Raw genomic sequence first — 27,696 nt, 5'->3', positions numbered from 1 at the left:
CCGTGTGTATATGAAAGGAAATTGTATTCATGAACTGATGTTCCTTATTTTAGATAATATTTGCTATATGCACAGATGATATTTTAACCCCTCCCCCCGTTATTCTACTACGTTAGGAATGGTAACTTTCCAGAGCGGACATTAGCACACTCAAGAGTTTTGGAATCGGTCTCACATGTGTTAATTGCAGGCCTATAGTATCGGGTTGGGGGGGGGGGGGTCCCATTTTTTCCCCAAACATAACCTTTTGCTATTGAAAATGCTTTTGGTTGCAGTATATAGTAAAATCATCCCTTGATAGCGTATAAATAAAACTTGTTTGTGAAAAAGTTGGAACCTAACCCCCACCCTCAAGAAATGTTTTTTTTTTTTTTTTACTTTTGCCATTGTACCTTTTTGTCATATATTTTTCAGGTAATTGGTCACATAATTATTCTGGCTGCCCCTCTCCCTTTCATATTTTATTTTGTATGAATATATAAATGGATTAGACAGCAGGCATTATCTATAAATAAGACTTTTTCATAAGGTACTTATTATTATTATGCACAAGGTACATCCATATAAACTATATTTTACATAGTTTGATTGGTATATACTAATGACATGAACTGAAATTTACACAAAATACGTTTTGAATTCAGCAAAAATATAATTGATAAAATCTTTACATATGGAATTGATTCATTACATTTAAGGGTATAAAATCATATTTAAAACCTCTTTGTTTGTTAAAAAAACATTTATGATCAGACCCAAGAAGGCAACCCCCTTTTTTTTTTTTTAATAAAAGAAAGTTTCTTATCACAAATGAATAAATAAGTAGATAAATAAATAAAAGAAAGAAAAGCTACAAGTTGATGCACACCTGCATCGTCGGACAAAAGAACAATAATGATTTCGATTCACTAGTGCATTTTTTCTTTAATTGTTGAAGTTATATTCATTCTGTGCAATAACAAAGTTAAAAATCTAGAATCTCATCTGAAAAATGAAGAAAAAATTGAAACAGTAGTTTGGCTATATTGACTGCTCTAGTTATGTATAAAATATCAATGGGTCAAAACTCAGACTCAAAAGTGAAGATAACAAATAATGATCAATCAAATAAATCTAGTAACGAATACGAATCATGAAGGGAAAATTACGGACTTCTGGAAACACCAGAGGTGGGATCAGGTGCATAGTAAGAGTAAACAACCCCTGCCGACCGCTCACACCCGCCGTGAGCACTTACTGATCAGGAAAACGGATTATTTTGTGGTCAAAATGTGTAAAACAATGATCTAACAATTGATGGGAAACGTGTCAATCAAAATAGACCCAACGATAGACTATATTTGCAACAAGATCATTGATTGACCATATAAATTGCAAAATAGTGACTTTAAAGGAGAAAGTTGAAAACCCTATAACATCAACTTATTTATTAGTACCGTAGCCTGCTTCTCTTTATAACTGATCGTTCTCAGAACATACTCTTTAGTTTCGAATCAGTCGAGAGACAAAAACACCATATGCAGGTGGAATATTAGTACCTAAATAGGGAAAGTTAACGATGGAAAAGCTGAAGTCATCCCGTTTGTCATATAGTTTAGTTGTTAGTTGGCCGTTAACGTCTATGATCTATAAAATATCCAAGTATGAAGCAGATGTGGCAGACTCTGTGGTCTCCTTTATTAAAATTCACTGGAATATACTAGTACTGAGTTGACAACTATTCAACTATTTTTAAGTTCATGATACCTCGTCGATACATTGAAATGTTCAACTGAAAGCCACAGGAAGAGTTTTCTTCTTCTCATGTAGAAGTCTTAATAAATTCTGTTTCATGTAAATATAAAAGCAGGTCACTTAATAAAGGAAGACGATTAGAGCTCATCGGAATTCCAATAGATTGTTGGAACACATGGTCTCCAAAGACTAGGCCTATACTAGAAAAAAAATGTTTGTTTATTATTACATGGGTATGTAAAAGTACATTTTTATTTTTACAATTATTTTTTAACACAAAGTTGATATACAAAACTGTCTGACCACCTACGAAGCCCACTTTTTCTCGGTGCAATTAAGATCCTTTTTTCATCTACCCTACAGAGTGGTAGAGAACTTATGATGTATTAAACCTAACATTCAAAGGGAATACGTACATATGTGCAATTTCTGTATTCTACCTTTGATCTTGGGGTGTCAATACATAAATCTAGGATCGTTCAGGTATCCGTAAACAAACTTTTTTTTCGTAAGCCCTACATAGATGTTATCAATGACGAACTCCAGCATCCTTTTAATATCAATTTCAGAGTACGTATGTATAGAATCAAAATGATTTTTGACAATTTTGTAGATGACCAATCACATGATGTAAAAAGAAGATGGGTGAACAAGGCGTGCAGAATGCCTATAGCGTCAGATATTAATAAAATCGTATTCAATTTGTGAATTAAGTATTAAAAATAAAGTTCTCATTATTGAAATTTATGAAATTTTGATTAACAAAAGTTTTCTGAGAAAAAAGATCTCGGAAAAAAATTATTCTTTTATTAAAAAAAATAAAATGGTATTCGTTGGATTCGAACCCCTATCAATAAAAATCCGGAGTATCATATTGTTTTGAGACTAACACGCTAACCAGTACACCACGCAGCTCCTGACGAATAGTGGCATTTAAATCATGTTTGTGATATGACCCTTGACTTAATGGACTTCAAGTATTTCTCGGAAAGATGAGAATGCTTTGTCATAAAAGTGTACTTTTAAGATATAGTGGGTCTTTGCTCCATGTTTTTGTAAACCAAAAAATGTATGTTTTTATGCAAACTTTTAGGATCAACTTTCAAAAAAATGGAGCGAAGACCCACTCATATCGAAAAATTTGGTTAAAGTGTGAGAAAATGATCCTTTTTGTCCTCTTTAGTGTGTGTATGCTATTTCGTAGGCAAATAATTTCAGTTTTTGTGAGATTTTTGTAAATTGTAGAGATTTAGCATAAAATATACCTTATTGTTAGATGAAATATCAAAGAAAATTTTTATATAATTGAGATTTTATTTTTCACTTCATGTTTGTCGCACTATAGGCACTTCGCACGCCTTGTTCACCCATCTTCTTTACGAGTTCCATTTTAACAGAGGAAGCAGTAATCGCAAGGATTATTAACAATGCATGAGTAGGGACCGTGCAAATTTTGAAGCAATGAATTCGGTAAAGAATAGAAATGATATAAAAATGTTCCACGCGACCCAAAGGCGTGGTTGTTCTGCAAGTTTCGATTGTTCGTCTTAAGATCATGTGTGTGTCATACGATGTCTTTCGATAATAAAAAATCAAACATTTGTTTATGAACAAGACTTTATGTAGTGCATAACATTCCAGTATACATGTCGAAAATAATGAGAATTTTCTTAAATCTGATTTGCAATATTACGAAATATATGACTGTCATAAAAATATGTTTTTAAAAGTTTATAATTCCCTCATCAGTTTTATGTGTAAGGATTTGACGAGCAGAAATGTACAGTATTTCAATTTCATTTGAGATCTCAATGAGAAACCTTTGAAGATATTTTCCTCCATCTTTCTTTTCAAATTCTTCAAATCAAACGTCACGTGATGAATATAGCCGACCAGAAAATATCATTAATGACATTAAAGGAATTTACCATTTGAGATACTCTGGTAGTTTACTCAGGTGATTTTGCAATAGGATTTCATTTCAGGGTGACTTAGAAATAACCCCTTTATGTTTGCTTTATTCAATGTAAAAGGCGTTTTTAAAATATCGAAACAAGTATGGATATTGTATTAAGCCTCTATCTGAAATAAATATGAAGGGGGTAGATCGGTTACTAAAATTGCTGCACTTGTTTTTTTAATTTAGGTTGATTAGTAGTCTCAATCTTATATTTTCAATCTAAGCTTTTGTAAATACTGCTTGTAATATCTAATATAAAAATGAGGTGTGTTCTTTGTGTACGATGTAGAACAAGATACAATGAACATAGCTTTCTACATCCTAAAAATACCTCCCTGATGAGCACTCCATGAATCACAATCATGTTCCAATTGCCTTCGAATCTATATAAAAATAAATTTTATATGACACCTCTCTGTGATTCTTAAAAATCATTTTCTATATATGACGTCTGGCAAAATGTGGCAAACTGTTTCATATAAACTTTAGGGTTGCTACAAAAGTTATTCAAGATATTTTGTGCATGCTCATAGTCTTTGCGTATAAAGCTTGATATACAAACAATGTATTCTTCTTTCAGTCAAAGATATAGCGATTCTGAAAAAAAACTTGAACAAAATTAAAATATCTTATGTCATTGGACAAAAATGAAATGAAATTCGAGGTAATAAAAAGCAGTTTCCGTACCCTTTCATGCGACACAGAGTGGGCGTAAGCAGGTCTAGATTTGAGGTGCCTTGTGTAGACATTGGAGGATTTTCAAATATATATACATGTGCATATTCAATACTACAACTTTTTGTAGGTTTTTGAGTAGCTACCATAATAACGATCACAAGTATGAAGTGCTCAAGTTATGAACGCACAAAAAGTGTTCAAATGGTTAGATTATATAAAACCAACAAAAACAAGACCAAAAAAAAAGCTGACTGAATAATGAATTTTCTTTTTATCTCTGTCAACTTAAGATAATTGTGATTTTGTTTTTAAAACTGTATAGCAGGAGGGTTTTTACTATTATTATTATTTTACTTATGCACATGCAAATTGCATCAAAAACTTTCTTAAGTAGGTTCAAAATTGGAATTTAATGTAGTCTTTATTTTTGTATATATATTTTGTGTATATATTTGTATGGGGAAAAGGAAAAGCATAAACACAGTCTACATTTTCAGCTGGCTTGAACTCACGTATCATAAAAAAAATCATTTTTGTATATAATAAATTGTGTTGAAAAAATAAAATAATTTTTTAAAAAAATCATAGCAGTATAGATGTAGGTCAGTCAAAAAAGCAGTAAAGAAGTAGGTCAGTCAAAAATTGAAGAAAAAAGTCTACAAGGAACCCCCCAAAAGGACAAGATTTTAAGCGACCTATGTAACATAATGAGATAGGAATTATTTTAAAGGCCTTAACAATGTTCATAATGCGTTATATCTTCGCTTGATTTGTTCCTTTCGAGATTCCAATGATCCTGTCAATGATCTGCGATCATTGAATTAAGACTTTAGAAATAGGGGCCTTTTTCATTTAAAGAATGAACTCGCATTTCAGAGTATACATAATTATAATCTTTAAAAAGAATTTTGAGGTAATTATCTTGATTATACATTTACTTAAGCTTTTCTGATAGCTGTGTCGCCATTTATCTTTTAAAAGGGTTACCAAAATAAATGACAAACATTGCTGCGTCTATTGTCCTGTCGATGTAAAGTTTTAATGATGTTTCCGAAGCTGTTTTGTGTTATACCTATACAGGTGCTTCTTGTGATGATCACATTGATATCGATGATTTTTCACACTCTGTAATAACATTGACCTTCCTGCTATTGATAGAAAAACAAAGAAGCTTCTAAATATTCATTTTACTTTGACACGTAGAAAAGGGATGGGAACCACTTAGTTGTGGAAGACAAGCAGCTAGATTAAAAATATTATTCAAGATGCTTAATAACTTATTAGTGCCAGATCACCTAATGGTATGCGATGTAGTACATTTAGTTATTCTACAAGAAAATCTGAAAATTCTGATTTTCTAAATGGTAGATTACAGACTTATAAGTCAACATTTATTCCTACTGAAGTTAATGAATGGAATTCATTTCTACTTGAGATTAGAAATGCAATCAATGTCAAATTATAATTCTAAAATGAGTATTAAAAAATCTTTTCCATTATCGTTCCATTATCGTATTTTGAAAACGGTAACAGGCGAATGAATGTACCTCAGACCAAATTCAACATAATTGTGTAATTAATCATTAACCTTTACAGATGCAAAAGAAGATATGTATGGTTATTTTTTTATATGTCGAAAGTACACAGAAGCCAGAGAATTTTTTGATATATTTCTACTAATTGATAATATTCACATTTTATACACTTACAGACACACCTAGCTGTTTTATCATGGGGGATAGATTTACTGAATGCTGCAGAGAATGAACTTCTTTTCTCTATTGTTCAAACATTTATAAAACATTCTGGCAGACTTATTTGTTAATAAATATATGTATGGATAGACAAATTTATATATGTTTCTGTAAAATGCCTTGATTTTTAAATTTTGCAAAGCTTAAATTTGCATGTTTAACTGTGACCTTATTTAAACTTTTAATTTACATGTAGAGGGATAGTGTAGTAAGTGTTAAGAACTGGTACCTAATCCCTTTGTAATTATAAATGACAATAAGATATGTTTTAAAAATCAGAATCTATCTGATCAAGCCTTTTTCTTAACTTTTCTAAAACGAGGCAAGCTATTGACAAACAAGGATATCAACAGTTTCGTTTAAAGTCATCATTTCTCGAGATCTATATAGTCGATATAATGACCTTGTCAGAAAATACAATCTATCATGAAGTGGAATGCTGACTGACGTTTTTCATATATACTAACTGTTAGGCCATTATGTAAACACTGAATTGTCTACAGATTTTTCAGTATGTCAGATCATATCAATGAGCACGCGGCGGGGTGTGACCGATCGACTGGGGATGTTTACTCCTCCATGGCACCTGATCCCGCCTCTGATGTTTTTAGAAGTCCATGTTTGCTCTGCTCACGATTCGACTTTTCAGCTTGATTACAGTTCGTTTTCATCCAGTAAGCAACATCCACACGATTTATTAATAAGAGCAGATGAAACACAACTTTAATGCAATAATAAATTCTTAAATGGCAGTCTATGTGGAGTGCCAAATTAATTCGAATTCATCAATGTATTTATATATTATCTGAAGAATATCAATTCAATTACAAGTATTATTGAACTGACGAGCAGTAATTGAATCGTAGCACACATCAATTGAATTGTTGTGCACATCAGAAGACTTGTTGATATCTTCAAATAATTAAAAATTTCTTCAAATGTTTGAGCTTCTGTTAATTTGGTTTGTTTACCTTAATAATATATTTCACTTCACAAGACAGGAAGTTTTTGAGAAGTTAACCTTTTCTGAAGAAAAACTCAAATACCCTCTGACCACTCATGTACTGTCAAAAGTATACAAATAAACAATTGATATAAAGTTATTAGAAGTTTCGAATAAAGAAAAGAAAACAGCCTCTCTCCCCGAAAAAAATGAAGACCTCAAAGTCGGAGCATTTCTAAATTTGACCTCAATGAATAATTCCTGTCTTGCGAAACAGAAATTATTCTAAAGAGTGTACTTGAGTAATTCTAGAAGCCTCTTATTTCGGGCATTGCCATTCAATGGCCCATACATAGTGGGTGTATAATTATGTCACAACCAGAAAGTGTATAGTAACAAAGATCCCCTGAATTTAAAAAAAAGATTAATAAAGTTTTGTTGTTGTAAAGCTGACTGTAACACAAAACTCTTCAAGTTTATCATCAGATCAGTAGATTATGAATGTTAGAGATACTCAAGGTATATCCACCTCATCTTCAATGTAGTTTGAACAGTATAATTGATCTAATAATGCGATTAATAATGTAGCGAACATTCAACCAGAATTAAATGGGTCCTAGGGTGAAAATCTTCTAGAGAAAATACGCATGCATGTGAAACTAGTCCCTCAGAAACCTGCTAAAAACTCAAGGCAGCTGATTGTGTTTAATATATACATGTATATCAGACAAACAAGCTTAATGTGTGTCTGATGTACAGAATTCACCGTCACTGAAAGAAAGCAAACGTTTTGCAAAAATGCATCCATAAGTAAAGGTTGTGCGACTAGAGGCAACAATAAGGAGATATAAACATCTTGGCATCTTTTAAATTTAAGAGGGCTGGGTGGTCGTGGCCATTTTTAGACTATATTGATCTCCTCAAGAAGAAGAGCTCCATATAAAGATATAAAAAAAAAATGATCAAATTTTAAAGCTAAAATGTATGAATTTTTTCTTTGCCAAATGATAGTTGACAGCTTAAGATATCATATCTAAAAAAATAAGTTATATCTGATGGTTAATTTGTTGACCCCCAGCCTCCTTAATTCTCAAGGGCCAGGAAAATGATTAGTTATGCTTTAACAACCAATTCCAAAATCATTTTAAAAAATAGAAAGAAAAGAAAAGAAAAAACATAACTTTTATATTTCTGTTTCTTTAGTTCAATACTGATTTAAGTTGTAGAACTTTTGCTAATGTCAGGAAGAAGGTGCTTGTGATGCATTCAAAAAACCAAATGCACATAAAAGAAAATCTGACCCCCCCCCCCCCCCAAGAGTAATCTATTAAATATGAAAGATAATGAACAGTATTCAAGCTCTAAAGTCAATTCAATCAACACAGACCTCTAAAACATCAGAGGTGGGGTCAGGTGCATGGAGGAGTGAACAGCCCCTGCCAACCGGTCACATCCGCCATATGCTCCTTGTAATGATCGGGAAAAACAGAAAAATCCGTAGACAAGTCAGTGTGTAAAGAATGGCCTAACAATACGTATGAAAAACGTCAGTCAGACGACTTTTGACTTAATGAGAGATTGTATATTTGCTGATAAAGTCATTGTATCGACCATAGAACTTGCAAAATGATGACTTTAAACATAGCCCATACACCTCATTGCACCTCATTGCACTGTTGGCGGAAAGGGTGGGGATATCAAAATCAGGCAGTTTGAGAAAGGTTTAAGAAATTTAAATGAAGCTCTCGATAAAGCGTGTTTTTGATACATAGTTTGTACATTTATCTTTAACACGATGAGATGACTGATGTATGTAATATACATATTTTAGATTCATTTCATTTTAAAATAATCATTTAATTCGCAGCCTAACTTTGTAACTAAATCAGAATTAAATCTTGACGATTTTGCAAAGCAGAATTAAATCTTGACGATTTTGCAAAGCAGAATTAAATCTTGACGATTTTGCAATACTTGTTTGGTCATCTACTTATACATTATTAGTTGACACAAAGATTATTCACGTGAACAAACTATCTTTAATTTCCAAATCACGTCAACAAAGTGTACACAAATAACATACACGAAATCAGCTAATAAAATATTTCATTTAAAAAATGATACGGCTCAGTAATTATCAGATCAGTATTTTGCAGCTGGACTGTGTTTTCGAAAATTTTATTTTAAAATTTTCAGATATCTTTTATTCTAGGTGGCTATTTTGCAAGAACTGTACTTTGAAATATATATATTCTACATAGAAATGCTTTATCCTTTTTTTCCATACATTTTCTGAAAATAGTTTTTAAATCTATAACATCTAAAACATATATAAAATTATTCACATTGAATTTAAAAAAAAAACACACAAGCGATTATTTTTTAGCGGGGTACTAATTTTGGCTCATTTTTAGTGGTTTTGAAGCAGTCCGCTAAAATTTAAATCGCCAATTTGCACCCTTGTCGTATAAATAGAGAATACAAGTAAAATACATTGATGAGTGAAATATATGGAGATAACGAACAGTATTCAAGCTCAAAAGTCCATTAAACAATACAAAATAGGAGCAGAGCAAACACGGACCTCTAAACATCAGAGGTGGGATCAGTTGCCATGGAGGAGTGAGCATCCCCTGCCGACCGGTCACACCCACCGTGTGCTCCTTGTCATGATCGGGAAATAACGGAAAAATCCGTCGACAATTCAGTGTGTAAATAATGGCCTAACAATTAGTATGAAAAACTCTGAGTCTGTTCTTTCATTTGGTGTTGGTTTTTACTCAAACCCTTGGATGAATCGGTATTCAACGTATATTAATCAAACTATAAACTCATCGATCTAGAAAATGAACTTCTCTATTACAACGTCATGAAACTGTGTGTCTGCTAAAAAAAGTTACGCCTTATTGACATACCTTTGAGCAAGCTAAAAGCCAAATTTTACACCTGCTAAAGAAACCGGCTATACGGTAGTTGGCACCCACACTTTCATATTTTCAAGCCATATAAATAAAGATAAGTACAAGTTGATTAAATGATTCTTAGAATAGATATTCACTTGCATATTACACCTTTTTTATCTGGACAAACTTTGCAAAGCCTACGATATCTTGGAATATTTTATTTTTACTACTTTCAACATCTGAAGAATGATCACTTACTCTGAATTTTGAAATTAACTTGAAAATATTAGAAGCAAAACTGACTCAAGTATATAAGCCACCATTATTTGGGGACTTAACAGAATTGAACCTTAATATAAGGAACAAGAGAAAACCTATGGTAAGAAATATTTCATGCAGTTTTTTTAGTCTTCTACTGGATATTTAGTAGACAAATTATAGGTATAGGTTTCTCTAAGTGGAGGAATCTCCTAAAACTGACTTTTTAATATCTATTATGGACTTCCTAAAAAAAAAAAATTAATCCTCAAAAGCCAAAATATCATAATTTTTTCCATGTTATTCTGAACGTTTTATGGAAACCATACTTCATACAGATCTGATAATAACAAAAAAAAGCCAAAACAAAACAAAACAAAAACAACAAAAAACAAAACAAAACAAAACAAAAACAAACAAACAAAAAATCATGATGAAATAATGTTTTATTCTCTTTTGATACTTTTGGTAGCTCTCTAAATGTTTTCTCTATAGTTTATAACGTTATCCCAAAAATTATTTTGAAAAACCAAATTTTTATTTTCTTGGAGTTGCAGGTAATTGTCATTTGTATATTGAGCTTAGATAAAACATTCTGAACTTGACAGGGTTATCAAAGACATGTACAGGCACGTAGTATCGCTTTTTAAAGTGGGGGAGGGGGAAACGAAAAAAAATTGTTACAACTTACGTAAAAATCTTTGACAATCAATGAAGATGGCTGGATTTTACTACACTACAAAAAGGTGGAGGGGGGGGGGCGTCCTTTCAATGAACATTTTTTTAGTAAATTAACTGTAAAAATTTAGGTTTCCAAAAAAGGGGACAGCCCCCCCCCCCCCCCCTCGCGGATGCTACGTGCCTGATGTATACATACATAATTTTATAATCTGCGTACTATGTCATATTCGTCATGAAATACTCTTCGTTCAATAATACTGTATCGGTATATAAACTGCATGTCAGAAACTTTGTAAATCAGAATTTCCTTTCCCAAACTTTAACCAGATTGTTGATCTACATTATGTCAATATGTATATAAAACTAACTGCCTGTGTCAGATTTCTGAAATCTACATAAAACCTTTGTAAATATGATTTAATACACATCTTTGTAAAACCTATTACATTGCTAGTCTAACTTGTAAATATTTAATTTTTGTATTCAGGCAAATGCTTACAACAAACGAATTTCCAATAAGCTTTCACGTTTCGTGGGAATGTCGTGTTGAAATTTTTTTAAGTCATTGAAATCTTTATTTTCACACGAGAGTTAATTTCCTATATTCTGTATAATTTATTAACTCCGTATTTACCTCAGAGATTGAAGTAACCATTTCTTTTATTTGAGATGTAGTTTTTCTTTTTCAGTAAATCAGACTGTGTATGCAACTCTGAAAAGAAAATACATGTATTTCGATCAAACCCTTACAATGCTCTCGATGGTGATATGGTTCAAATTCCAGCATACGTTCGGTTACCACACTTATTATTTGCCTTAGAAATTGTATGGTAAAACATAAGCTTTGAGGCTACTTTGACGACTTAATCAAAATGTTTAATAACGAAAGAGACTTTTTTTTTCGTTTTAGTCTCTATCCAGAGTCCAGAATTTTACACTAATTTTGAGCAATTATGCTAAACTAGTTCCAACCTTCCATTTTAATAATGATAAATTAGGAAATTATGAAAAAAAGCTATGAAGCTTTGATTTACAATTAATGCATAACACTAGTAAATTATTTTGGTTAGGGAAGACTCTCTCTCTCTCTCTCAGTTCAATGTAAAGCGGAATTTCCCCTCACAAAAATTTGAAACGTTGCTATCAAATCTTAACCGATTCTATTTCATCAATTCTTTACGAGGACAAAATCTTTACATACAATTAACAAGTTTCCCCATAACATTACTGCCAATATTTTTATTAGGGCCCGCTCTGCGGGCGCCCTATAGTGATCAGTCTGTCCGTCCATCCGTCCTTCCGTCCGTCTGTCCGTCCGAGATCTCTTGTCCGGAGCATATCTTCTCTCTCATTGGCCCAATCTGGCTCATACTTCACCCACAGAGTGTCTTTGGGTAAAGGGTGTGCAGTGATCTTGAACCATGTTTCTAGGTCTAAGGTTAAGGTCATAGTAGAATTATATGAAAAATCCTTGTCCGGAGCATATCTTCTCTCCTCTTGGTCCAATGTTGCTCATACTTCACTCACAGAGTGCCACTGATCAATGCATGTGCAGTGACCTTGAACAAAGTTTCTAGGTCAAGGGTCAAGGTCAAAAATAGCCTCTCTTTTTAAAATCTTTGTTCGGTGCATAATTTCTTTCCCTTAAGACCAGTCAGCTTCAAACTTTACTAATTGACTTAAGGTACGGAACATTTGTGATTTTCCTTCCATATTTTGATAGAGGATATGCAACAATTTTCATAGAGGATATGCAACATTCGTGATTTTTGTGCTGTTTTTTGATAGGGGGTATGGAGCACTCGTGATTTTCGTGCCAAAGCGGGACCCTTTGAGATGGCCACCATCTCAATGACATCTAGTTTCGCTAGTGATGATTCGTTGATTAGCAGTACCAGTATTGACTTTAAAGGAAAATGTGCCGGTGTAAGGACAGAAATACCTTCGTCTTCGCTTAAATATTCTTGTTTGATTTTTTCACTTATATTCATTTCTATTGCATGAGATTAACATGTCAACATGAACTATTATAAGATTGCATTAATGAAATAAAATAACAAATCCTTCATTACTAAGAAATTTCACTGATGCGTAATAATCCAAATTCAAAAAATGTAAAATTTCTTAAAATTGACAGAAATACCTTCGTCTTCGCTTAAATATTCTTGTTTGATTTTTTCACTTATATTCATTTCTATTGCATGAGATTAACATGTCAACATGAACTATTATAAGATTGCATTAATGAAATAAAATAACAAATTCTTCATTACTAAGAAATTTCACTGATGCGTAATAATCCAAATTCAAAAAATGTAAAATTTCTTAAAATTGACGAAGGAAGCTTTGAACTCCTCGTAATCCCTTGGTCATGCGACGGTATGATATTAAGATACACAAAAAATAGCCCGTGTCTCAATTTCAGTTGCCAGCTCTCTCATTTCGCTCAATTATTGTGATCTTAAATTCAAAGTACAACGATCTACAAATATTTTAAGCGGTTTGGGCTATTAGATCCATTGTATTTGTCCGGAGATGTTTATTTTGTTAAGTGCTCGCTTATGAGACAACAAAAAGTATTTACAATTGGGATTCTATCATTTTTTTTAAATTGAAATGTTAAGCTCCTTTATAAACTTCGAAATAAAGCGATTTTCAAAGATACTTTGGAATACTCAGAAAATGAAGAGGTCATGATTTAGGCCAAAGTTGTTTCGTAATGAGGGGGCTATAAAAGGCTCCCTCCCCCGCCACTGGTCACTAGTGTGAATTCCAGCAATATGAGAGCCTTCATTGCAGTCGTGTGCCTTGTTGCCGCAGTGTCCGCGCGATCATTACAGGTATACACTGAATGACTTTCATCATAAATAGCATCATCATCTTTTCTATAGATATATATGCATAATTTATTGTCTCAAAAATTTAAAAATCTATATTTATTTAAAATTCAAAATTTAAAAAAAGCCTTAATTTTTGATTTACAATAATATAAGAATTACCGTCAATGAAATCAATGAAGCATTCTTATTTTTTTTTAAGGGTTTTTTTTTTATTTATACAGTTGTTTCTACTGAAAAAAAATTAAATACTTTTTGTTTTGTGTTTCAATATTCTACAAATCCCACCTTATCTCTGGACAGTTCTAATTTTGCTTCTTTAACAGACAAGCTTGTATCAAAAAACTTCACAGTCAAATATAATCTTCGACAGTAATATTTTTATTTATATATGAACAATTTTTGAAAAAGTCCTGTTTTAAATGATGCAATATGATTTTTTCAGACACGTGGCGGGCCTGACCATTGGACACAAACATGGATGGCTAGCGAAGAAGGTAAGTGGAAGCAAACCTAAGAAGGGGGGGGGGGCGGGGCATGTCTTCAATAACCGTTCCCTGATTTACGTCTTTTAAATCAAATTTGGGGAGGAACTTGTAATCAATAGCTGTTCCAAGGACCTCACCTGGTTTACGTCTTCAAATAATGTTCTGATTTTAGTCGGTCCAATAAGAATTTTATTTTCAGCTGTTACAGTTCTTTTTCAGAAAAAAGTCCTTTAACTATATCACATAATATAGATAACTATGCATCACTATTGAAGAAATATGTAAATATAAATTGTTTATTCTTTTTCTCTTCTACTATAGATATTAGTAAATGGAAAATGAAATGAATTCTTTTGTGAAGATTTTCAAAAAAATCAAATGGTTAACTTTTTGTACAGCGAGTTCCATGGCAATTCAGGGAACGTATGTTTTAAGCGATAAAAACCATATGATTTTGTCATTAAAATGATCATGACAAATGTATTTAAAATGTATTTTTTAAAAAAAGGACTGTATATTTTTAAAAAAGCAAACAAACAAGCATGAAATATATTAGAAGATATTTTATTCCATGGTAGTTTTATCAGGCTTGCAAAAAGAATAAAATGACTGAGGCATAATTTCGCTAACATTCAATTAGCTGTTTTCACGATAAAAACCGTGTTTAATAAATAAAAGATATGTAGTAAAAACGACAGAACACCTCAATATGAAAATGGTATGCAAAAATGACTACAATGATTTTATAAAAATATCCAGGAAAGAAAATTTCAACATTACTTTAAACACAACTAAAATTCAAATAAAGTTTGTCTTGATATTTCTATTTCTAACAAAAAATAATACCCCGGGTAAATTGAAATTGTGAATAAAAAGGACAAAATTTTTTACTATTTCTTAAAAATACATTTTTTTTATCTATTGCATTTACAGACGTAAAAAATGCCAAAGAGGGAGAAGTTAAAGCCATTCGTGGAAAGTTACTAGCTGACGTCAAAGAATTTGACGGCGCTTTGGAAAGATTATTGAGCGGAAGTATGTCTGTCTGTCTTTCTGTCTCTCTCTCTCTCTCTCTCTGACTGTGTGTGTGTGTGTGTGTAAATCATTTTTCATGCCTTTTTTCTTATATCCACAGAGGGAAATAAGGAAGATGAGAAAAAGGCAGCAGATGCTCTTGAGGGATCTGTCATGCTGACCCTCATAGACGCTGAAAAAGGTACCAACACTGATTCTGCATATGAATGCTGACACTATAATCCAGTCTTTAAATTCAACGAATTCAGTCTACAATGTACAATTCATCAATACACAATGCTGTTTAATGTGTCTGATCTGATTTTTCTTTCATAGATTCTATTGAACCAATGGATCTTGATGTCCCCGATGAATGTTCCAGAGGTAAGGGAAGACTTTTTAAAAGTTCTTTTTTAATTTTTTTGATGTATTTAATGCATCAGAGAAAGGGATGTATACAGAGAGATCTCCAGTATAAGATATTTGTCTGCAGATACTGTCGCTGCCTTGGATGGATGTGAAGAACAGTTTGTTCGTATTGGTCACTGCCTGAGAGGCGCCGCCAAAGCCATTAATGACGCTCTGACATCAGATAAAAGCAGTAAGTTTTACTTGTCACTATCCTGTACTATTATCTTTTAGCAGAAAACATTGTAAGGAAAGAAACTGCAGTGTGTCATTGACAAGTTCACAATGTAATGAATTTGCTTACTGATTTCAGATGTAGAACAGGTGTCCTTTGTTAAGGGAGTCATTGTTTTATTAGCAAGTGGAGCCGAGGATATTGGAAAACTCGCAAGTAAGTTTCTTTTTCATGAAACAAGTATGAAATTTAAAACTGCGTAGAGCTTTGAAAAAAAAGTTAACTTTCCCCCTATATTTCAATATATTTAGCAATTATTCATATGGGTGTGCATATTTAACTATTTCAAAACTGACTTGGGCTTTATGTCAAATCCATGTCCAAAACTATAATGTTTGAATTGGACTTTATGCAATAATTGGACAGTAATATTAAATATTTTTATAATTACAGAATCCTGCGGATATGCAGTAAGTACAATCTCCTCCAGTAACCCTTTGGTCACCATTGTGTGTATGTGGGGGTGTGTGTGTGTGTGTGTGTGTGATATCAATTCTGAACACTTTGATATTCTAAATTTGCAACTGAATCAAGTTTTCCTTCTTTTTCTTGATAACCAAGTTTTTGCAAATATAATTGTTTATTTCATAAACAGATTTCTCAAAAACTTGAGGCAAACCCTTTTAATTCTGTATATTGAGTCTGTCGAATGAACACGAACATAAATTGTAATATTTTCCCCTCACAAGCAATATTATTGTTGCAGAAGAAGAGAGAGTTCGAGGACTGGGCCAAAGCTGGTCTGGTCAGTGAAGATGGTAAGTGCTGTCCTATATTTAATTACGTGGTTTTCATAATTTCATACTAAACATTCAAACGAAAGCTGAGGATACTTTTTTTTCTAGATTAAATAAAAGATTTGATGCATTTTATCATATCACTTTCACAGATTTGTATTGTTTGTTTGTTTTTGTTTCTTTGTTTGTTTGTTTTTGTTTTGTATTTTATTTTTAGATCGATTACTGTTCGTTATCCTCATCCTCTTCATTCTTAATGTCCATCTGTCTCTAATTATAGAATTAAAAGATGTTGACCCTGCTGAAGTTGAGAAAGTTGGAAAGAACTTGAGAAAAGATATGGAAGTTATTGGAAAGGATCTTGATCAGCTTTTGAAAGAAGGCAAGTTGACATAGGCATTTCTACATTTCTTCATTCCACTGTCATGTGTATTCAATATAACCATCAGGTGTTCGTTGTCCGGACCCGTCATTGAAAATATAAACGTGGAGTAAGACTTACAGTGGTGATTTTATATGAATGTACTGGATGTAAAGCGTATCTTACAAAAATATTAAATAAGTCATTTATATGTAGGCGTTGAGAGCCCAGCTGCCGAGAGAGTAGAGGAGCATCTTGAAGGTGCTGTTGCCCTCGCTATGCTGCATGAGGAACAGGGTTAGATTTTACTTACTATTTACTTTTATTAATCTATGATTTCGATGTAAAATTACATATATGTATAATGAAACTACATGTATTTGATATACTTTGTTTCATATTAGACAAATTATTGATTTATTTTTATACCACAACAACTATGTTGTGATGAACATTCTATTATTATATTTTTCTGGTAATACAGGAGCCGGCTCTATTCCACCAGCCAAAATTGAAATCCCAAAAGGCTGCAGAAAAGGTGAATTGAATTGCATTATTTCAATAGAAAAGCATCCCTTTGCATACTAGGATTTCTTACCTGAAACATAGTAAATTTATAATCAATGTATAAGTTTAATTATTTAATTATCTTAACTTCATGGAAAATCTAAATTAAATGTTTTTCTAGATGTATATAAATTGAGTGCATGCAGAGTTAGTACTCAAAGACTAGCATAAAATACTGTAGTTGACATACTGTCTCCGTCACGTTTTAGAGGACTTCGGAAGCGACTGTAAAGAAAACTTTGAAAGAGTGGTCCGCTGCTTGAAAGGTGCTGTCGACGGAATGAAGGAAGCCTTTGACAGCAAAGCTCCTGGTAAAGATATAATTTTCCTTTATTTTAAATTTTAAAATATTTCGTCAAAAATAAAGATGTTTTTGAGATTTTTGAGTTAGCCATGCACACGTTTATGCGTTTGCTTTCACGATAATTCAAGCGCATCATCCTGTCTACACTACTAGAATATGCTTATATACCGAGTTTCAAAGCATTTTATGAAAAAAAAAATGAACAGTTAAAACTTATATCAGTCATTTCACTCATCGCACGCATATGCATGCATGTGGGCGAAAATAGCCTTCTTTCCGTATATTATGCCTATTCATCCAAAAAAGGTTTCACTTTAATCAGATAAGCTGTTTCCGGGAACACTTGTTATGACTTCAAATTATTTATCAAATGGGGAATGAAAGAATGAGATTCCATTTTTAAAACATCGACTGCTTGGCGCAGTGGTTAGAGCGTTTGTGCTAGAGTCGCGGTGTAAGAAGTTGATCCTTATGTCGCGAGTTCGAATCCACTGCGGGACGCCTAAAAGACCGGTCCTTCGGATGAGACCGTATTGTAAAGCGATGTCCAGTGTCGCAGTAGGTGCTGGCAGGAAAAAGATCCCTCACTGCTCAATGGCCCAAAGTGCCGAGTATAGGTCAAAATTTGCAGTCCTCAACCGGCAAGTGGTGGCGTCTCCACATGAGTGAAAAATTCTCGAGAGGGACGTTAAGCAACAAAGTACAGCTTGTAAACATTCATACATATTCCTTAGTTTAAATTAAGTGATCACAGAATGACTTAAGATTGATGGAATGAATACAGATAATAGTGCAATATTTCAACATTAACAAATTTTAAAATTCGTTGTTTTATTGCATTTGTTTCCTTTATCACATAGTTGCTCGCAAAATTGCCAAGGTAAAGGGAATTGTCGGACTGGTAGCTAAAGCCACAGGACCCATTAAAGCACTTGCCAGTAAGTAACAACAAGATGACAGGTTAAATAATACATCTTTGAATTAATTTTGCATTTCAGTTTTATTGTAAATTTTTTTTTTCATTTAAGTACCTTCATTATTTACTCTGGATGCAGCATGTATTTATAAATCAATTATTTGAATCCTCACTAATTTGAAAATAATATATTCGTTACAGAAGCCTGTGGATATGAAGTAAGTAAAAATAATCGTAATCCTCCAATAGAAATATATTCCTAGATGCTATTCACCTACCTAGCTATAAAACCTTCCCTGATATTTCCAACATTACTATTAATACAAAAATATAGTAACTCTTCATGGTTTATGGAATGCATTAAAACATACTTGTATGTCTTTTATATATAAAAAATTATGTTTCTAGAAGAAGAGAGATTTTGAGGACTGGGCTAAAGCTGGTTTGGCAAGTGCTGAAGGTAGGTTGAACTTTTTTTTTTATCAGCAATGGGTATTGCGTCAGAATTGGAATATTTAAAAGATGACAAAAGGTCTTAAACTCTACTGTCACTTTCTCATTATGAACAGATTTGAAAAATGCCGATCCCGCTGAAATAGAGAGAGTTGGAAAGAATTTGAGGGAAGACATGGATGCTATTGAAAATGATCTTGATGACCTTTTAGATGAAGGTAAGTACAGGAACATTACCTATTTCATAAAGTCTTAATGTTGTGAATACATATAGGTGAACTATATACTTAGATGTATGTATATAATCGTACAACAAAATAAAGAAACTCTAGTTTCCAAATTAGTAATATGTATTGCGATGAGAGAAACGTTGAAGAAAGAAGGCATTGATTTAAAAATTGAATACGTGTTAATGAATGCGTTTGAAGATCCTTCTGTAATGTCTAATTATAGACCAGTTTCATTGTTGAGCTGTGTTGGAAAAATCATGGAAAGAGTTGTGTTTAAATATATTTATAATTATTTTCATGACAATAATCTTTTTTATAAATATCAGGCTGGTTTTTTACCTGGTCACTCAACAGTGTACCAGTTAATAGAAACATATGACAACATTGTAAAAGCTATTGATGATGGAAAATTTTGTTGTATGGTATTTTGTGATCTTTCAAAAGCGTTTGATCGTGTTTGGCATAAAGGTATTTTATTTAAACTTAAAACATATGGAATTTCTGGTAGTCTGTACAAATGGCTTGAGAATTATCTTGAATGTAGATATCAACGGGTGATGTATCGTAACTTGTTATCAACACCCAAACCCTTATTTGCTGGTGTTCCTCAGGGCTCCGTTTTAGGACCACTTTTGTTTTTAATTTATGCGAATGATGTTGCTGATAATATGGTTACTTTTTGTAGATTATTTGCTGATGACAATTCTTTGCAGCATTCTTCTCATAATATGAAAATTATTGAAAGAGACTTAAACAAAGATCTAAATGCTCTGGAACTTTGGTCTAAAAAATGGTTATTGAAATTTAATCCCTCTAAAACTAAAGCAATAATGTTTAGTACAAAGAAAAACATAGAATATCCTAAGCTTCTTTTTCAACAATGTCAATTGGACTTCATCTCTGAACACAAACACCTCGGAGTATTTTTTTCACACGACGCTAGTTGGTCACTGCATATTGAAAATCTACTGTCTAATGCCTACAAAAAATTATCTCTTTTGAAAAAATTAAAATTTAAAGTAAATCGAAAAACTCTCTCACTCATGTATACGTCATTTATAAGACCGCAACTTGAATATGCTTCAGTGGTATGGGGATGCTGTCAATATAGTGATAACGATAAGTTAGAAAAACTGCAACTTTATGCTGCTAGAATTGTAACAGGGTTAACAACTATAGCTTCTAAAGATTCACTATACTTTGAAACGGGATGGGAACCTCTTAGTTGTAGAAGACAAGAAGCTAGAATAAAAACTATGTTCAAGCTTCATAATAATTTAGTGCCTGAATACTTAATGGACATACTTCCAGATATGCGCTGTAACACATCTATATACTCTACAAGAAATTCTCAAAATTATGATATTCCAAAATGTCGATTACAAACTTATAAGTCTACATTTATTCCGACAGTAGTTAATGAATGGAACTCAATTCCACTCGAAATTCGAAATTTACAGTCAATGTCAAAATTCAAATCTAAAATTAGTACTAAAAAATCTGCTCCACCATCATACTTTGATTACGGTAACAGACGACTAAATGTTCTGCAAACCAGACTACGGCATAATTGCGTATTGAATAGCGACCTTTATAGATGCAATTTAATATCAAGTCCTTTATGCTCCTGTGGTAAAGTTGAGGATACATATTATTTTTTTGTATGTCCAAAGTATGAGAAAGCCAGAAAAGAATTCTTAAATAATTTTTTACAATTTGACAAGATCCACATTCTAGATACTCATGTCTTATTATGGGGGGTAGATTCATTGAATGCTGCAGAAAATGAACGTCTCTTTTCTTTTGTTCAATTATTTATTAAACATTCTGGTAGATTTCCTTGTTAGCATTAACTAATGTATCAGTATATGCATTGGTACAAAATTAAGTGTATCTATATATCAGCAAAATGCATCGTTTTGTAAACTTTTGCAATTATTGTATACTTTAAAACTTCATGTTTAACTGTGACGATTTAAATATGTAATTTACATGTAGGGAGAGGGCGTAATAAGTTTTCAGAACTTGTGCCCAATCCCATTGTATTTATTAATTACAATAAAATATGTTCAAACCAAACCAAGGAATTTTAAAAAAAATTGCAGGAATTCTCAAAAATATTCCGCTTTGAAATTATTCAGGAATCGATGGACCAGCTGCCGAAGAGGTTGAGAAGCACCTTGAGGGAGCAGTCGCCCTCGCTGAACTCCACGAGAAACAAGGTAATTTTTTTTATTTTAACCATTTTTACTTTCCATATCTGTAATAAATGTGTATTACCTTTTATTTCTCTTATTTACAACAGTGTTGCTTAAAATGCACGAGAAGTTAATTAACTTTTACACATGAAGGTTAAGTTCATTACATTTATTCGTTCATTGTTTCTAACAGTGTCTTGTTTTAATTACAGGAGCTGGCTCAATTCCCCCAGCCAAAATTGATATTCCAAAAGGCTGCAGAAAAGGTGATTTAATAGTTTGGATGTAATATAAATAAAAACCATTGCATCACCTATTACAGTAGTAAATTAGATACGCCCTATGTAAGGTGCATTCTGAACTGATGTTATTTTTTTAAGTGTTGCTACAGAAATCTAATTGCATACTCTTTAAGATATTCTTTTGACATTTTAAATGTTCATCACACGTTGTTGTTTCATATAGAGGACTTCGGCAAGGACTGTGAAGAGAATTTCAAGAGAGTTGTCGGTTGTTTGAAGAAGGCTGTTCAAGGAATGAAGGAAGCTTTTGATAGTGATGCACCAGGTAAGAATAATATAGCATCTTTATTTATTAATATTCAGAAGCACATTCCAAACTCATATTCAAAATATGAATCCCTGTTTCAGTGCGTAAAATAAACATGATTGAATATGGGATATTGCTTAAAGGCATAGATTTTTTACTGGGTGGTAAATTCCAGGTGAGGGAGGGGCTTATTTTGTACAGGTGTGAATGCCTTGAGGGCTAGCAGTCTACCTGTGGTTGTTTGTCTCCAAAGTGATTTAATACACAGTAGAGTACCCAAGAAGTCAAACTTTACCTGTGTTGGGATTTTGAGAAGATTTTAAATTAGAAATAAAAAGTTGTAAATAAATTTTAATCTCAATAATTTTTATTAATTTGTACTTGAATGTGTGTCAAAGCATCCCCACCCATTAAAAATATTATTATTTAAAGTATTTGTTGAGCTTTGAAAAAAAAGTTTTACCTAACTTTGATATATATTATCATAAAGAATATCATAATTATTTCAAATACTAAGGGTGTGTGTATATTTATACTATCAAGCTAAAAATTCCATAGTAATACAGCTTCTCTATTGTTTATACCATGTGTGGTAAATGTCAAAGGATCAAAAGTTAATTTAAATTTAAAGGCAGAGATTTTAAGCACCGCCTTCAAAAAAACCTGTTCTGTGTACCCCTGTCAATCAAGTGCATTAAGGTACATCATTGGGTGCTAGAACTTGATTGACATTTACTTACCAGTCCCTGTGTATACCCTGTTCACCTTGTTTGGCACTCGTGGTGACCTTCAAATTGACTTTTGATCCTTTGATATTTACCACACATGGTATAAACAATAGAGAAACTGTATTTCTACGAAGTTTTTAGCTTGATTATATATATATATATATATATATATATATATATATATATATATATATATATATATATATATATATATATATATATATATATGTATGTATGTATGTATGTATGTATGTATGTATGTATACACGCCTTTAGTATTTGAAATAATTATGATATTCTTTATGATAATATATATCAAAATTAAGTATAACTCTTTTTTTTCCAAAGCTCAACAAATACGTTACATAAAAATATTATTTTAATGGGTAGGGATGCTTTGACACACATTCAATTGCAAATTAATTGAAACAAAATTATTAAGATCAAACTTTATTTACAACTTTATATTTCTAATTTAAAATCATTTCAAAATCCCAACACAGGTAAAGTTTTGACTTCTTGGGTATTCTACTGTGTATTAAATCACTTCCTGTGTATAGGTTTTGGGAGACAAACGACCACAGGTAGACTGCTAGCCCTCAAGGCATTCACACCTGTACAAAATAAGCCCCTCCCTCACCTGGAATTTACCACCCGGTAAAAAATCTCTGCCTTTAAAGGCAGAGATTTTAAGCACCGCCTTCAAAAATACCTGGTCTGTGTACCCTTGTCAATCAAGTGCATTAAGGTACATCATTGGGTGCTAGAACTTGATTGACATTTACTTACTAGTCCCTGTGTATACCCTGTACACATTGTTTGGCACTCGTAGTGACTTTTGATCCTTTGATATTTACCACACATGGTATAAACAATAGAGAAGCTGTATTACTATGGAATTTTTAGCTTGATAATATATTTACGTATACACAAACCTTTAGTATTTGAAATAATTATGATATATATTATGATAATATATATCAAAATTAGGTATAACTTTCTTTCAAAGCTCAACAAATACTTTAAATAATAATATTTTTTTTAATGGGTGGGGATGCTTTGACACACATTCAAGTACAAATTAATAAAAATTACTGCATGAGATTAAACTTTATTTACAACTTTTTAATTTAAAATCATCTCAAAATCCCAACACAGGTAAAGTTTGACTTCTTGGGTATTCTACTGAGTATTAAATCACTTCCTGTGTATAGGGAATGGGAGACAAACGACCACAGGTAGACTGCTGGCCCTCAAGGCATTCACACCTGTACAAAATAAGCCCCTCCCTCACCTGGAATTTACCACCCAGTAAAAAATCTCTGCCTTTAAGTAATTGGGCTGACAAAATGACAATTGCCTTCCATTTATTGACTGATACTATGTGATACGTTGACACTGAAAAAATACATACTATCAATAATAATTTCAGAAAGTTGTGTATGTTGCTTCCATAATTCTTTTAAAGGGAATTTTACTTTCCTTATATATATATATATATATATATATATATATATATATATATATATATATATATATATATATATATATATATATATATATAATGGTTTTGGATAAGTAAAATTTTAAACCATTATGAAAATAGATATGTTTTGGACAATCTCTATAATATTATATTTAGAATATTTAGAATTAAGGTTTTTTTTTAGAATTAATTGTTGGGATAAATATTTCGTGTAAGCAGTAGTGTTAAATGAATCATTGTGTAAGCAGTAATGTTGATTCCAGGGAAATTGAGTTAGGGAATGATCTGGATTCCTAATGTTTAGAATCAAGTGCTTAGTGAAGAAGGAGCCAATACATATCTCTGTTGAATTATTGATGAGGTGGAACTCCATCATCCATTTTAAAGATTTTAGTAATTTTCATCCTTTGACTGATTCTGACATTCAGTCAAATAATATCATTTTTCTCACTGTCTTTTTAGCTGTTAAAAAAGTTTCCCAAGTTAAAGGAATTGTTGGACTCGTAGCCAAGGCAACTGGTCCTATCAAAAAGTTGCATGGTAAGATACAAATACTTAATGGGCGATTTTATTAATCGTTATTCGTGTAAGTTTGCTTTCTTTTTAGCTCACCTGAGCCGAAGGCTCAAGTTAGCTTTTCTGATCAAAATTTGTCCGTTGTCTGTCGTCGTTGTTGTCGTCGTTGGCGTTGTCGTAAACTTTTCACATTTTCATCTTCTTCTCCAGAACTACTAGGCCAATTTCAATCAAACTTGGCACAAAGTATCCTTGGGTGAAGGGGATTCAAGTTTGTTCAAATGAAGGGCCACGCCCCCTCCAAGGGGAGATTATTACGAAATAGCAAAAAATTAATGGCATTATTGAAAAATCTTCTTCTCAAGAACCAATGGGCCAGGAAAGATGAAATTCATGTGGAATTATTGTCAGGTAATTTAGACTCAGATTTGTTCAAATCATGACCCCCGGGGGTAGGGTGGGGCAACAATGGACAATCAAAGTTTTACATAGGGATATATAGGAAAAATCTTCAAAAATCTTCTTCTCAAGAACAGCAAAGCTATGATTGGTCATATTTATATGGAAGCATCCTCAGGTGGTGTAGATTCAAGTTTGTTCAAATCATGACCCCCGGGGGTAGGGTGGGGCAACAATGGATGATCAAAGTTTTACATAGGGTTATATAGGAAAAATCTTCAAAAATCTTCTTCTCAAGAACAGCAAAGCTATGATTGGTCATATTTATATGGAAGCATCCTCAGGTGGTGTAGATTCAAGTTTGTTCAAATCATGACCCCCGGGGGTAGGGTGGGGCAACAATGGATGATCAAAGTTTAACATAGGAGTATATAGGAAAAAATCTTCAAAAATCGTCTTCTCGAGATCAGCAAACTTATGATTGATCATATTTATTTGGAAGCATCCTCAGGTGGTGTAGATTCAAGTTTGTTCAAATCATGACCCCTGGGGGTAGGGTAGGGCCACAATGGATGATCAAAGTTTTATGTAGCAATATATAGGAAAAATCTTCTTCTCAAGAGCAGCAAAGCTATGATTGGTAATATTTATATGGAAGCATCCTCAGGTGGTGTAGATTCAAGTTTGTTCAAATCATGACCTCCAGGGGTAGGGTGGGGCCACAATGAAAGTTCAAACTTGTAGAGAAAAAAGTCACAGTTAGTCAAAAAATCATGTAAGCATCCTTAGTTAGTGTAGATTTAATTTTGTTCAAATCATATCCCCCCTCCCTTTTAGGGGTAGGTTGGGACCACTTATGCATTTAAGCTTTTCAATACTAAACAGATTTTTCTTCTTTTCCTAGCCACAGTGCTCAGGTGAGTGATGTGGCCCCTGGGCCTCTTGTTTGTATATGTCATAATGATATCCATTTAATACTTGACAACATATTATCAAAATTAATGTTCTAGATTAATGTTCTAGATAGGAAAAAAAATAGTGTCTTACTAAAGCTGTGCTTGCTGTCATCTTGTTATACTGCATCAAAAATACATGTTCAATCGACAATGAGTATTTATTCAATGTTCTATCTTGTATTTGCAGATGCTTGTACACAGAAGAGATCTCTCTCCCGATTTTTTGAATAAATTACTGCCAAGTTTTATTGATACTCGACGGGTATTTGTCCATGGACTGCTGAAATGATTTTTTTATGTATTATTTTGTTAAATAAATATTTTTTTGCATAGTATGAATTTGTCTAGACTTGTTTTTACATTTTGGGAGAAAATTTGGTACCTAGTATTGCTATGCATAGCAACTTTTAGATGAACATTCTCAAATCCTTACACAAGCTTTTTTTTTCAAATCTTGGTATTTTCGACTTTGCTGCGAAGATTTAACAATTTTAAACTTTTCGTTGAAAATGAAAGATGGAATAGTATTCCTAGAGAACAAAGGACTTGTACTTTGTGATCTTATAAGATTGGTGACGAATTTCATTGTGCTTTTGAATGCACATAAAAAGAGATTAAAGGGGCTTGGTTAAAATATATCTCAAATAATCTCAGCCCAAAAATAGAGAAATTTAAACTCTTTTCATCAACAAACTGTTCTGTACTGAAAAAAATGTGCATATATCTGTAAATTGTTAAACAAGTCTTTGATAGAAATAATTGACTTGAATTATTATTTTTTAAATATTGTTTATCTGTGTTTGTATATTGTACACTTTCAGTCGTATCTCTTCTCTACAATGTAAAAGAATAAAGTCATTGACACTATTAATATTTCTTTCGCTTTTTCTGCTACAGGTTGTTTTGAACATAGTTTATTGAGAATCAAAAGGATCAGAATCAAGTTCTATCAACTTACTAGTTCCTCTCCTTAATATAACACATAATAATACATAATTGTCATGCAAAAAATATCAAAAACTTAAACAAATTAAATAATTATATATATTAATATAGCTATTTAAACCTACAGGATTCATTTATGAACTTGTGAACAGCAGCAAAAATGCCATTGTTTGATTCTAATGATAAATTTTCATTGCCCCACAGAAGTAGGTATACATCTATGATATCTAAATCATGTCGAAAAAGATAGTCAAAAAGATTATTTCTAGCATTAAGATATTTTCTACAAACAAAGAAAAAATGGTAAGCATCTTCTTGTTTACCACATGAGCAATAAGGATTGCCAATGATATTGCGTTTATATAAATCTTGCCTTAATTTAGTATAGATAATATTTGTAATGTGTTTGCCAAATAAAAAATAAGAAGGTGCTTCTGAGGCATTATTGCTACAGGTTG

The 27,696-nt window shown here is 32.3% G+C and overlaps 1 protein-coding gene across 1 annotated transcript; it reads left to right on the top strand.

Annotated features, from left to right (window-relative positions):
* Positions 1 to 13,675: 13,675 nt before the first annotated feature.
* LOC133173707 (uncharacterized) lies at positions 13,676 to 26,569 on the top strand. The gene is made up of 15 exons (XM_061308725.1): positions 13,676 to 13,751; positions 14,194 to 14,245; positions 15,170 to 15,271; positions 15,372 to 15,452; positions 15,587 to 15,634; positions 15,744 to 15,851; positions 15,972 to 16,049; positions 16,287 to 16,303; positions 16,600 to 16,651; positions 19,348 to 19,449; positions 21,603 to 21,683; positions 21,872 to 21,925; positions 22,125 to 22,226; positions 24,885 to 24,962; positions 26,481 to 26,569. The coding sequence occupies exons 1-15, from the start codon at positions 13,692 to 13,694 to the stop codon at positions 26,522 to 26,524; spliced, it is 1,059 nt and encodes a 352-aa protein (XP_061164709.1). The 5' UTR covers positions 13,676 to 13,691; the 3' UTR covers positions 26,525 to 26,569.
* Positions 26,570 to 27,696: the final 1,127 nt, after the last annotated feature.

Source organism: Saccostrea echinata, unplaced genomic scaffold (assembly GCF_033153115.1).
Source record: "Saccostrea echinata isolate AGI-Se365-2 ecotype Australia unplaced genomic scaffold, CSIRO_AGI_Sech_v1 ptg000056l, whole genome shotgun sequence".
NCBI lineage: Eukaryota > Metazoa > Mollusca > Bivalvia > Ostreida > Ostreidae > Saccostrea > Saccostrea echinata.
This window is presented reverse-complemented; position numbering and strand designations above follow the sequence as displayed.

Excerpts from the sequence above, each read along its gene's own strand:
- LOC133173707 (XM_061308725.1), top strand. The coding sequence starts at position 13,692 with ATGAGAGCCTTCATTGCAGTCGTGTGCCTTGTTGCCGCAGTGTCCGCG. Across the intron at positions 13,752-14,193 it reads TGTCCGCGCGATCATTACAG|ACACGTGGCGGGCCTGACCA; the intron begins GTATACACTGAA and ends TGATTTTTTCAG. Across the intron at positions 16,652-19,347 it reads TGGTCTGGTCAGTGAAGATG|ATTTGAAAAATGCCGATCCC; the intron begins GTAAGTGCTGTC and ends CATTATGAACAG.